This window comes from Rhynchophorus ferrugineus, unplaced genomic scaffold (assembly GCF_030347505.1).
Source record: "Rhynchophorus ferrugineus isolate W39M unplaced genomic scaffold, kcgeb_rfMv2 rfM11, whole genome shotgun sequence".
Classification (NCBI taxonomy): Eukaryota; Metazoa; Arthropoda; class Insecta; order Coleoptera; family Curculionidae; genus Rhynchophorus; species Rhynchophorus ferrugineus.
In genome coordinates this window covers 756,980-770,168 of record NW_027472590.1, presented here as the reverse complement: position 1 = coordinate 770,168, position 13,189 = coordinate 756,980, and the positions used below count along the sequence as shown (strand labels likewise).

Genomic DNA, 13,189 nt, shown 5'->3' with positions numbered 1-13,189 from the left:
ATCAAGCTCACCTTGATGGTTTGCAAATTGTATTATACTATTTTGTGTTAATGTATTTTATTAACATTCTTGTTGAAAAAGTTATCTGGGTTAAGGAGTCTTAAGCCAAAATGTATCTTGTACTATAAAGTATCTTGACCAATATACATTTGTTTTAAGTAAATGAACCCTTTCAAAATAATTAAGTTTTAAATTGATGGCACTTTACAAACAACTTTTTAAAGGGTAACAAAAACTTTTCATGTAGTATAATTACATTTACCTTCAATGTAATTTTACCATTGCCTCATTTGGACACATTTTGGATTTAGAGTGTGGGTAATATGTTCATAATTTCTTCTGTTATATTGCTGTAAATAATAATATATATGAACACAAATGCTTTATATAAATAATTGTATACGTACCAGGTAAAAGCAATGCTAAGTCACACAAATCCTTAATCTTGCTAACTTGGGGTGTTTCTTCCAAGGAAAACTATGTCCGGTTTTTATTTCCGCACAAACACTGGATACACAACACTTTTGAGAATGAAGATACATTAAAATCGAATAACAGTGATTATATTTAGGACACAAGAATGCTGATCGTATTTTATATCAGACACACAAAAATGTCGTCGTAAACAAACTGAAACAAACAATGGCGTTATAGAAATGAACCAATCAACTGCCCCTGTAGACCAATTCAAATGAATCAATCAAAAAAGTGGTCCCAGAGCCGCCACTGAATGGACCACGCAAAACATTTCCTGGATTTTGCCTATTTAAATTAAACCTCTATATTTACTCTATGGTCTCGCTAAAACTCAAGTACAGCTGGGCCGATTTGGTTAATTTTGGTTTGAAATATGTGTGCAAGTCCAATAAAGGTTGTATGGTAGTATGTATTTCGCAAATTAAAATAAGACAAAGCTCCTTAAACTGATTATTAAGAATACGCTTGCACACTATACAATTTCCTGTGGTTTGGTTCGCTTTAATATTCTTTCCTGCGTGTTGTCCATTAGCTGTATTTCTTCCATCTTGCTGTGATTTAACAAGATCTTTGATCAGAGAGTATCTTCCGACTACCCAGTACAGTTGCTTGAATTTGAGTGTAATCTGCTCTGTTTTTTTGTCTGTTTTTGAGATGTATTCCGAGGTATTTAGCTGATTCTGCTTGAGGAATCGGGCACCCGTCAAGTGCTATCCATTAATTTTTTTTTAAAATACGGTTTTCATTGTATTATCTTAAAACTAAAGGTTGTGTAAGCTAAAATTATTCTAATACCATTCAATTCCAAGAAAAAATCTTTATAATCTCTGTAATTTTCATTAATCTGTGATTATTTGAATGGAAATGACAGCAAAAATTGTGAAAATGACAGAAAATCGCAAGTTTTCACGCCTATATATATGGAAAAAGTGCCATTTTTTTATATCTCTATTAAAATAAATTTATTTTTGGGTTGGCAAAGACGAAAATTCATGTTAAATCGCTCTGGAATGTATAACTTTTAAGATATGTGACGTAAACAGAAATACATTATCATTAATTATTTTTGAAAATACGTTTTTCATTGCATAACTTTAAAAGCAAAAGTGGCATACAAACTATTCTATCACCATTGGATTCGACGTAAAATTCTTTCTAATCACTGCAATTTTCATTAACCTGCGTTTATTTCTTTGGGATTGGTGAGAAAAACACTTAAAACTGACAAAATCATATATGGAAAAAGTGCCTACATTTTTAATTTTAAAACATCTCTGAAAATGTTATTTTGATATATAGACCATATTAACAAGCTCTATATCAGGGAATATACTTTCGGAATCAAATGTTGCTCAGGCATGATATTGACTCAGAAATTTACAAATCCTCAGCTTCAGCTACAGTTTCAGGCAGTTTCTGGCCAAGGGTCTCTGGGAGTTTAAATGCAAATAATCCCGCTACAATGCCCAGCCCACCAAACAGTAACATTGGTAGTGATTTCATATAAACGCCCTACAAGAAGCTGGAATTATTATCAGCTCGTCCGTTTTTAATGTTAATTCTTTACCAATAGGGGAACAAATGGTGCCAGGAGTGCTCCAAGCCGGGCACTGGTAGACGCCATCCCCACACCTCCGCTTCTGATTCTGGTAGGTAACATTTCTGCTGTATGGACGTACACTACTCCGAAAGCCGACGTGATACCCATCTTGCCCAGAAGGAAGAGCAGAATTACCATCCAGTATCCTACAACTGTGGAAAAATAAGAAATTTTGATTTTTGGTCATAATTTTAAACACATTTTACCGTCAGTCAGGAATATTGTCAGAGTACATGTCACGCCAGAGAGAAGTAAAGATAACACAAGTGATGGTTTACGACCAATAGTCTGGATACTGATCCAAGCCAAGCTGTAGCCGGGTATCTCGATCAGACTTACTAGAGCGAAGTTGACGTATTTGTTACCACTGAGTGACGTTGAGTTAATCGAGAGCCCGTAGTAAACAAAAGCATTCACAGCCCTAGAAACAAAATGTAGCAAAACGTGGAATAATTTTTGTATAACTAATTTTAGATCACTTAAAATAAAATAACTTCAACAATCATTGGATATAATATTGTAGATTTTTATATGTAGTTAAACTGTCAAAGGATGATTTAAATTCGATTAAACATATCCCAACCTTAATTAACAATAAACTAACTACCATGCCATTAAAATATATTCAGTCATTATTAAATACTCTCTAAATAATAGTTAAACTTCGCTGGAATATCATAGCTCTCCTTTCATTTCGTTTTATTTACATTTAAATATAATATTACAAATTTCGTCCTATATTAACAGGTATTTCCACTACCGTATCGCATTACGCCGGTTTCTCCTGTTAGAAATATCTTTCAGTCCTTCGAAATATATACAATAATAAATATAAACAACAATGCAGTATGAAATAAACAATATATCGAGAGTAGTGTTACGCAAATAATTGTTTCCCTATAATACAACAACGAACTCCATTTTTAGTTAACTAATTAATTTATCTCAAACATATTTGGTGTATTTATTGATTTACATTGAATAATCCCGGTAAATATTATAAACTATAAACCAGATCAAGTGTTACTTACCAAATAAACAGGATTACCGCGAATCTGACCAAAAGTTTACGGGAATGAAGCATCTCCTTAACGATAGGTAGGATTCCCGAGGATTCGGTTGTGTTTTCTGGTTTCTGGAATATAGAATCGGTGAGGTTTCGACGATAATGATAATAGTTCTTACATTTGCAACAGTCTTAGGATCGAAGGACATGAGGAGCGTTTCGGAAAGCTCCACTCTGTTGTACTTGGCGACTTTGAGAACAATTGACCTGGCCTTTTGACTTCTGGAGTTCGCTAAAAGCCACCGCACTGACTCTGGAATAATCCTAATAGGATATCATGAAAATAATACTAGTTATCCTCGTCCTGTAGTGCTCACCAGTAATAACCAAGGAAGATGATAGCAGGAGCTGATACGAGAAACTGCAAATACTTCCAGTCTTGTACCAACCAGGCTATCAAAGCCACCAGAGCTTCACCGACAGCATAGAAATAGTTCAGAACTATACCGGTGACTTCTCGCTTTCTTTTACCCACCAGTTCCACTCCTGGAACAAATGAGCATCGAGTTAAGCTCGCACGTTATATTTAGAGTTACTTTCACCAACCTAGGACAAAAGCCAGAGGGTATACTCCGGCTGTCCCCATCGAATTTATGAATATTAGGATAGCAAACGTTGTATAGTTCTTTGACCAGATCTGCATCACTCCAGAGATGGACATCAGCACGATAGAGAAGACGAAAATCAGTTTTCTCCCATATCTAATTAATAACAATGTGGTAGATCTGTACTGCACTTTGTTGTAATTAAATTTGTACTTAAAATTTATAAATTAAGTCCTATTCTCAAAATGTTAATGTTTGTCTAAAAAGAAATATTAATAAGTAGTAAGACAAATATTTGAAGAAATGCCTCATCATGTTAGAAAAGACACAACAATGTTATTTTTGAGCAGGACAACGCTAGACCACAGGTTGCAAAATCGGTGAAAATATATTTGGAAGTATTAGAGTGAGAGGTGATACCCCACCCACCGTATTCTACAGACTTTGCTTCTCCTGATTAGTACTTGTTTCACCATATGAGCCGTAACCTTTGAATCGATATATAACTAGACTACTTAAGCTAGATATAAGATTAAACAGTCATATACTATATAAGGTGATGCGGTTTGATTCGCTTCAATCGTATGATTTCCCGCGTGTTGTCTAGTAGCTGTATTGCTTCCAACTTGCTGTGATTTAGTAACTTTATTTCATGTTTTAGGACAACATTTTGGATAACTTCGTAAATTCTTTTGATTTTGAGGTCATCGTCTATTTATTTGTTGGTTATGTAGTAATAAGCGCTGGTAAATTAATCAAATAACATTGTTTTGGGACCATATTCATAATAAATGATAAACTGAGTTTAGGACAGCCAAGATTGCTAATCTACTTTTGCTAATAGATGGTCACAGAGTGCTATGAGAGGTATTTGAACCACTACGAGGACAATAAGATCGTATTGACTACTATAGCAAAAGACCGCTTTATTTCAATAATATACTAACGATAACTTCAAACCAACAAGATGGCTTACCCTATACATCGATCAATTCTTCCGCGACACCAGATATTTAGTTCCGGGAAACCGTCGCGAAAAAATCGGCGATTTATCAAACTGTTTCGAACTGGTTTTTGCAGGTAGAGGCAGAATCATTCTTTCCGCTACATTAGGCAAATGTCTCCGCCGTATAGTCGATGCCAAATAAATTCAAACACTTTCGAAGTTCTATTATATCCCAGTTTTGCGAGACCGAATCTCCGTGATATATGATCCTGCGCTTCAATCTGGTCGTTGTTTAATTAACGAAGTTTGATGTTGGTCAATAAAAATGATATCTGATTTAGCGACTCTTTATATTTACAATATTTCGTCTATTGTGCATATGAGAATACTTGTTGCTACAATCAGAGTATAGTCAATCGAAAAGTCCATTTGCTGTCCCAGTGCTGCTTCACCAAGACAATGCATGTATTACAAGTAAGTGAAAACTATGGCAAAAATCCATGAATTGGGCTTCGAATTGTTTCCTCATCTACCGTATTCTCTATATCTGGTCCCCAGTGACTATTTCCTGTTCTCATATCTCAAAAGAATGTTATTTTGAAGCAAAAGACAAATCGTACTACAAAAATGGTATCGAAAAGTTGGAGGGTCGCTATAATCAGTGTATGACCATTGAAGGGAATTATGTTGAATAAAAAAACTAATTTTGCTAAAAAAATGTGTTTTACTATAGTAGGCCGGGGACTTTTCAATTCACCTGTTATGTAGCTAGTATTTTTGAAGTTTTTTTTAAACCATAAAAGCGCTTGCTGTTTTAAATAATTATACTTTTAGTTTGAAGAAAAAGACATGTTATCTGCTAGTTCAAATGTTTAGAATTTAATTTACAGTGAATGAAAAATAGGAATCGGTATCGTGTGAATTATCAAGGATACGTAAACTTACTTGTCAGCTAGAATACCAAACAAAGCAGATCCTACGATGATTCCGCTGAAATGACAAGTGCCTATCAATGATAACATCCACTGGTTCTCTATGCAGGTGATGCTCCACTAAAACATTCCCCAGTCAACAGAAAATACCTTTAAGTTTTGATGATCTGCCCACCTCGTTCACGATAGTGGTTTCTCCTTCCAGGAATATCCATTGGGAACACCTGGTGATGTTGTCTCTGTCGAAGATGTTTGCTGTACAGGTCTGGTTGTTCGACATCCATTCAGTGATGTTTACTGAGTATCTTGTACATGGATCTGTGATATAGCCAATTAATTGATTTTGTTCACTGTTTCTTGGTACAGCATTTTCAATCCAAGGTACCTTGTAAGATGTAGTGGTAAAATTTTCGCATTCTGGGATATAACATCTGAAAATTATATATTTGGTTATAGTATATTCAAAGTTATTTTGTACATACGTCATCAAGATATTTAATATATTTCCTGCCGCAATTTGTAGGTTCCTGTCAGAATCAGACAATATTTTCCTTCTTATTTTGTTCTAGTTAAAAAGAGAGACAATGCTGTCTGATTAGTTCGAACGCCTGATTAGTTCGAACGCGTAAACTAATGAGCCTGTCAAAGTCGTCTGGTTGTCTAATAATAACGTAAATGTAGTACGTAATACGATAAAGTTCTTAGATGATAAGTATTATGTTAAATAAATTATATTTGATAACATTTTTGTTCAATTATTTTATTTAAATTAAAATTCTGTTGTATATCAAAGCCAAACTGAACTAAAATTCAGAGTTGATGCGGCAACATTGCGACGTTTTGACGTCAAAAATTTAGATGACGTTTATACAAAATAACTTTGAATAGATTATATGTACCATTCTTTTAGATCTACCAACTTAGGTATAAGTTTAAGAAATCCTCTTGAATTTTCTTTAGACTGTATAGTAATAATGCTAATATAGTTTGTAATACCTCGCTATGTGAGTAATCACTCTCAAAGTATCTGGGAGCATTTATGATACTTTTTAGGATATAAAAAACGGATATTCCAATAATATGTTTCTTTCGTATATCATCTTTATAATTAAATTCTCTAGGTCCATAGAGGCTTTGAAATTTGCTTGCAGAACAAGAACTATTATGCAGTCCACGTCTTTTTAAAATCCACAATCTTTTATGTTTATTAATCATGAAATATACTCCAGTGTTTAAGCGTAATCCAAAAAGTATAAAAACCTCAATATATCATAGGGTTTGTGAAAATTATACGAACTACTTAAACGTAGATTACTTTTTAAAATTCTGCTGACTGTATTATATAAATTAATGATCTGAGTTACAAAAAGTTCATTTCTAATCCCTTTCATTGAATCGAAGGAACATATAAAGAAGAAAAGAAAAGAACTGGAATTGAAATATAGGAAAATGTACTCGCTAATTGGAAGAAAATCACAATTATCAGTACATAATAAATTGCTATTATATAAGCAAATATTGAAACCTACATGGACATACGAAGTTCAATTATGGGGATGTTCTGCAAAGAGTAACATTAATAAAATACAAATTTTTTAGAACAAAGTCCTGAGAGGTATTGTGGGTGCACCCAAATACTATAGGACTGATTAACTTCATCGAGACCTTCGGATACCCACAGTCAGTCAAGAAATCAAGAGAATTGCAAGGGAGAATGAGGAAAGATTCCATTCTCATACGAATATTGAAATATTGCAACTTTTGGATGCCACCACAGTAGGACACAGACTTAAAAGAATCAAACCATCTGATCTTGTGTAGTGTTGTGTAGTGAGGTGTACATAATAAAAAATACGGCAGTGACATGTATAAACATTATTTCGCCAGAGACTGAGATAGGGCCGATGGGTCCTTCTAGTTATATACCTAGATTTAAGTTAGCATAAAGACAAATTGTAGGTTAGACGGAAACTACTAGTAACAATGTTTTAATTAAATATTAAAAAAAAAGTTACACAACTTGAGTTTTACCTCAAAATTTATTCCAAGATACTTTTTCGATCGATAATGGGTTATATCAGAGAGTCCAAATATGTTTAGAGTTCTACTAAATTAAAAAGAATGAGATAAAGAAGCTGAATTACCAATTTTTTTGTTTAGAACGAAAGAAACTCAAGTATTTAGTTTAGCACGACATTTTTCGAAGTTTTAGTCAGATGATTGAAAGTGTGAAACGAATTCTCGTAAGGAAAATGAGTTAAATCTCATACAGACAACCAACAAATCACCTAACTTGAAGAAGAAGCATTTTCTTACCGGTAACTTGGTTCCCCAGCAGTAAAAACGTAACTTAAACTATTCTCGGCAGCAAATAAGACTGGTAAACATATCAGGACGTAGATGAAGGTCTGATAGCGTCCCAGCTCGCCAAGTTCTTCCAAAACTTCGTCGATATCCACCTCAACTTCGCTTGTATTCTTCTTTTCATCCGCTGTCTTCATCTATAACAAACAACAAACAACATTTTCGTTTCGAACTAACCCCTGTACATCGCCGTTAACCTCTGACGTCGAAATATCGTAATTTAACTGATTTAAAATTAAACTAGTTAAGGACGAGACAGAGGAAATAGTCGTTTGATAATTACCGTTTATTTTTATCGGTGAAGCTGTGATGGAAGGATGCAAGCACTCTGGTTATATTTATTCTTCTTCTTAATCAGTGCTAAAAATAGTATGCCATGTGATTCTTTTTTCTAGATGTATTGCTTGGACTTATATAATGAAATACGACCAGCACAGGATGGTCAAGGTTATCAAATGGTGGAATCGTATTTTTTTCTAATGAATTTTACGATTCTAAGCGTAACAGTGCAAACAACAATGTTGTAAGTTAAAAAAATATTTGTAGAAGGCTTAAAACTATTTAAGTAATACTAATTCTTTTATTAGATTTTTTTATATAAACGCTACATAGTGTCTTAAATTAGGTATTGTGATTTAAAATTATTATCATTATGATCATTCACTCCAAGTATCTACTAACGAAAAATGCTATGTCTGTATTATATAAATTATTGATATAGTATAATTAAGATTAGAGTGTGATTCACTGTATATAGACTGTATAAGACAGGAGATAAAAGCCGTTTTTTTAAATAAAACAGAAGACGAAACAGAAATCAGACATTAAGAAAATACATGCACGTACATCATCAATTAATTTTAAAAGAACTACGTGAGTTTTGGAGATTAAAAAATTTATATTTCTTCTAATTTTTTAATCATACATGAGTTATTTTATTAAACATTATAATTTATATAAAATAGAAATATTTGTCGTGAAATGTAAATTATTCTTTCTGTGTAGGTTTCAAATATGAGTTACTATACAAATGGTACTTTATAAATGTCTGAAAAGACTAGAAAGTAATTATATTTAATTTTTAATATAACGAATGCGTTTATATTTAAAATTGTAACCAATATGGATAGACTAGATAGGTACTTACCTATTAAATTAAGTTTTTAGTAGAGCTCTAATCATTCAGAGAACTATTTTTGGCTGTTTAAATTTAATATAAAGTTTAGTTACTAGATTTAAAATAATTTTATTTTAATAGAAAGAAGCGGAGACTTGCCGAATCACTGATACAATATTGCCATTCAGAGCTTATTCTAACGTAAATAATATAGGTTGTAAACACTTGAAGCCCAAAAACCTTAAATGAATCACAGATATAAGGTTTTTATTTCCAATAATCAGTGACGTAGCAGTTACACATGTACATGGTGTTCACTTACGCCGACTTCTTGATATTTTAGGGATTCAGGTTTTGTATAATTCATGAAGCCAACTAATAGTCATAGTAAAAAACAAGTAAACGAGTAGAGAAGGTCTTGATCAGCCAATATTTTACCATATACAGACTCGTTTTTATGTCTGTATCAAAGAAACGAAATATTTTAAGGATAGATTACAAAAAAGAACAAAGATACTTATCCCTGGAGTTTGTTTTGAAAGTTTTACAAGCCACCAGCTGGCGAACAAACAGTTTTTTTCGCAAAAATCACTTAGTCTTAGTCACAATGCCCTTTTCTTTTTAATATCATAATTTTCCCTCGGCATTTTTTATAGGGAAAACAAAATTAAATTATCCGGCTATATTTTAATATTATATATTAGATCGAGAAGACACTGGTTGTGGTCTTCGTAGCACAAAAAAAATGATTTAAGGATTGGAGAAGGGAATTAATTTTAAGGGGTCTTCAGTAAATTTACGGTCTTGAGAAAAATGTATGTAATATGTTAGAGGACGATTAATATCAGCCTATTTCTAACAGGTCAATTGAAAAGTCCCCGGCCTACCATAATAAAACACTTTTTTTGGCAAAATTAGTTTTTTTTATTCAACATAATTCCCTTCAATGGTGATACACTGATTATAGCGACCCTCCAACTTTTCGATACCATTTTTGTAGTACGATTTGTCCTTTGCTTCAAAATAGGGCTCAGTTTCGGCGATCACCCCTTCATTCGACGAAAATTTGTTCCCAGCGAGCATTCTTTTGAGATCTGAGAAAAGGAAATAGTCGCTGGAGTCCAGATCTGGAGAACCCAGCCAGATGAGGAAGCAACTCGAAGCCCAATTCATGGATTTTTGCCATCGTTTTCACTGACTTGTGACACGGTGCATTGGCTTGGTGCAACAGCACTTTCTTTTTCTTCAAATGCGGCCGTTTTGCAATTTTGTCCTTCAAACGGCCAATAACGCTATGTAATAAACACTGTTGATGATCGTTCCTTTTTCAAGGTAGTCAATGAAGATTATTCCATGCGCATCCCAAAATACAGACGACATGATCCTGCTAGCCGTCTGTTGCATTTTTCTAGGCTTTGGAGCGGTTTCATCATGTGCAGTTCAGTCGGATCACTGTCCATTGTCACATATCTACGCAAAAACTCTTGCCAAAACCCATTACGCTTGATTATCTTCAAACACTGCTCGAATATTCAACTCGTCGTTGTTTTGGTCAAAAGTGAGTTCGCGCGACACCTACTTTACACAGAGCTTTTTCATACACAAATATTCGTGAATGATATGATGTACACGTTCAGCTGATATCTTTAGAGTGTCTCCTATTTCATTTAATTTCAATTTTTGGTCATTCAAAATCATTTTGTGGATTTTTAAAATGTTTTCGTCGGTAACAACCGCTTTTGCCTTGGAAACCTAAAGATTGTTGTATTTAGTTTTCATTTGGTTGTAGTCTGGAATTTGTTGTGGATCTACAAATATTTAATACATCTGAAAAACTATTCATCAAATTATTTGTGAAGTAGAGCCACATAATTATAGATAACGTAAAAGTGACGAGTGAACTAATAGATAGCCAAGTTGATAGCAAATGATTTTGTGATATATTTAAAAAGAAAATATGACATGATGATTGATTATAAGATCAGGAAATTGTCAGACAAACTTCAGACGCGATTAAAAGCCAATTAAAACGCTTGCTTGGCAACTGTTTAGAAAAAAAGTCGCTAAATTTAATCTAGTAGTTAATGCTCTCACAGAGCTAACATAAAAAACACACTTAGCTTGTCACGAAATACTCGGGGAAGATGTCAATGATTAACGATGAAAATAACATGCAAACTTATGATTTTCCTCGCTTTTCATCAGACTAATTCGTAACACGAACCAGCGGCGTGCTTCTATTATTTCTACCTTTAACTGCTGAATGTTAACTGTTCAAAACTTCTTTTTTTCTGATATTTTAAAACAATTCGTCCAGTATATCACCGGTTTTCACCATCTTTTCTCGGTCTATAAGAAATAAATCGTCATCCTACTCGAAAACCCGCATGAACTTCATAAATTCGCCACAGAAAAAGGACATTACCTTTACCTAATTCCCTTCATTATATTTTAACCCTCCCTTATAAATATCAGCGCGGATCTACAACGGTTTCGCGGTGATATATATCCGGATGTCTGCCACGAGGCTGCACGAAGAAAAAACTCATTATAAAGTACGGTTTCCACTGGTAAGATGACACTCTCGAGTTGATATAGACCTTTTAACTTTCTTTATTCCCTTTCAGTTCATAAAGCCGAAATTGGGCACAAATAAAACAAACGAAATCCTGCTGAAGAGCGTCTAATTTGGTTTGGGGTCGTATTTTAAGATAATAAGGTCAATATACCAGGTGTGTTGGTGATTAGATTAACTTCAAAACTATATAAATTGCTTTCTGTAAAAATAACAGCGTTATATATTCATAATTTTTTGGAAATGTGGAGTTTATTGCCTAAAAACCTGCATTTGTAGTACACATTTGTTGGTATGCATTTATGGTGAGCATATGCTATAAGAACAGGTTAACAGTGATTTCTGGTCTTGTGGTTCCTCGACATCCATTCAGTGTTGTTTACTGAGTATCTTGTACGAGGAACCGTGACACTTTTGCCACTGATTTGGTGCTTGAATATTCCTACTTCATAAACAGTTTGAGGGCGGGTTGTCAGCCAATTGTGCACATACTCCTCCACTTCTTCATTGCCTTCAAATCTTTTGCCTCCAAGTGTATTTTCTTTTGATATCCTTTAATTTCTTTCTTATATTGCGATTTAATCTCTATATTGTCTAGAGTACTTGCTACATCATCTACAAAATAATTAGTACCCATGCTTATTCACATAATTGGATAATGGATTAGGTTTTGTTTTATAATCTACAATGTCGTGTTTTACACAAGTTTGACTAACATTTAGTATTATCTCCTGCTAAGTTTATCTATTAAATAATTAATAATTATATTACATCGAAAAACTTTTGTAAACCACAACCCCCGTAAACAGCAACCTGTGGTTGTCGTATTATAGATTTTAGAATAGGTTTAACTAATGAAGATAATAATTTACACAAGAGATCGCTTAATGAAACGTTTATTGCCCACTGAAGCGATTGTCCAGAGTTCCAATAACAAAAATATCTTAATTAAACTATTATTTTTGAACGTCAACACTCAGTAAATAAATAAATTTCGCCCGAGAGCCGATTACTATATATCCGGCTGGCTGTCATCTTCATCAAAACTTTTTATCAGCGAGAGAACGAAGAAAAAAAGCCATTAAAAAGTACGTTTTGCTTCCCATCGGCCACGGGAAACCGTTCGGTTGGTTCTTTATTTTCTTACAGCGGTCGGCGCAAACTTAAATTAGGGATCAATAAAAAAAATTGCGGCTGGATCTCGATTTATTTTCGAGGACGTGGTGGCCGGATGGGCGTCGGCCCGGTCCCGCGACAGGCCGAAAGTGAAATTTGCCGCCGTTCTCGAGTATTAAGACTAGTGGCGAAGCTCCTCGGTGAAGAACGACGTCGGGTGCTGGCTCGAATTGGGTTCAGGAAGTTCAGGAAAGGAACGAGAAGTTTATTTGCTCGAGAGCCGATATTTTCAAACTGACCAATTCAAAAAATGTTCCTATGTTCGCCGATTTTTCCCTCAATTATGGACCGATTTTCAAAATCTTTCTTTTATTCGAAATAGTACACTCCCGAGGTGGTCCTATTGTAACCAAGTCAGGACCTTATGAGGGGAGGAGGGTAATTTAATCCA

General features: G+C 34.0%; 1 protein-coding gene across 3 annotated transcripts; it reads right to left on the bottom strand.

The window, feature by feature from the left end:
* Window positions 1-1,697: 1,697 nt before the first annotated feature.
* Window positions 1,698-9,207, bottom strand: LOC143204434 (organic cation transporter protein). 3 transcript variants are annotated; one of them, XM_076416971.1, is made up of 12 exons: window positions 9,078-9,207; window positions 8,214-8,290; window positions 7,883-8,067; window positions 5,742-5,997; window positions 5,580-5,686; window positions 3,690-3,844; window positions 3,461-3,629; window positions 3,263-3,407; window positions 3,109-3,212; window positions 2,284-2,498; window positions 2,045-2,229; window positions 1,698-1,989 (listed from the first exon to the last, which is right to left on the bottom strand). In XM_076416971.1, exons 3-12 carry the CDS (start codon window positions 8,065-8,067, stop codon window positions 1,855-1,857), a joined length of 1,656 nt encoding a protein of 551 aa, XP_076273086.1. In that variant the 5' UTR covers window positions 8,214-8,290; window positions 9,078-9,207; the 3' UTR covers window positions 1,698-1,854. The 3 variants fall into 3 exon arrangements, with proteins under 3 accessions (XP_076273086.1, XP_076273087.1, XP_076273085.1); XM_076416972.1 differs by lacking the exon at window positions 8,214-8,290 and having other exon boundaries at window positions 9,078-9,100; XM_076416970.1 differs by lacking the exon at window positions 9,078-9,207 and having other exon boundaries at window positions 8,214-8,354.
* Window positions 9,208-13,189: the final 3,982 nt, after the last annotated feature.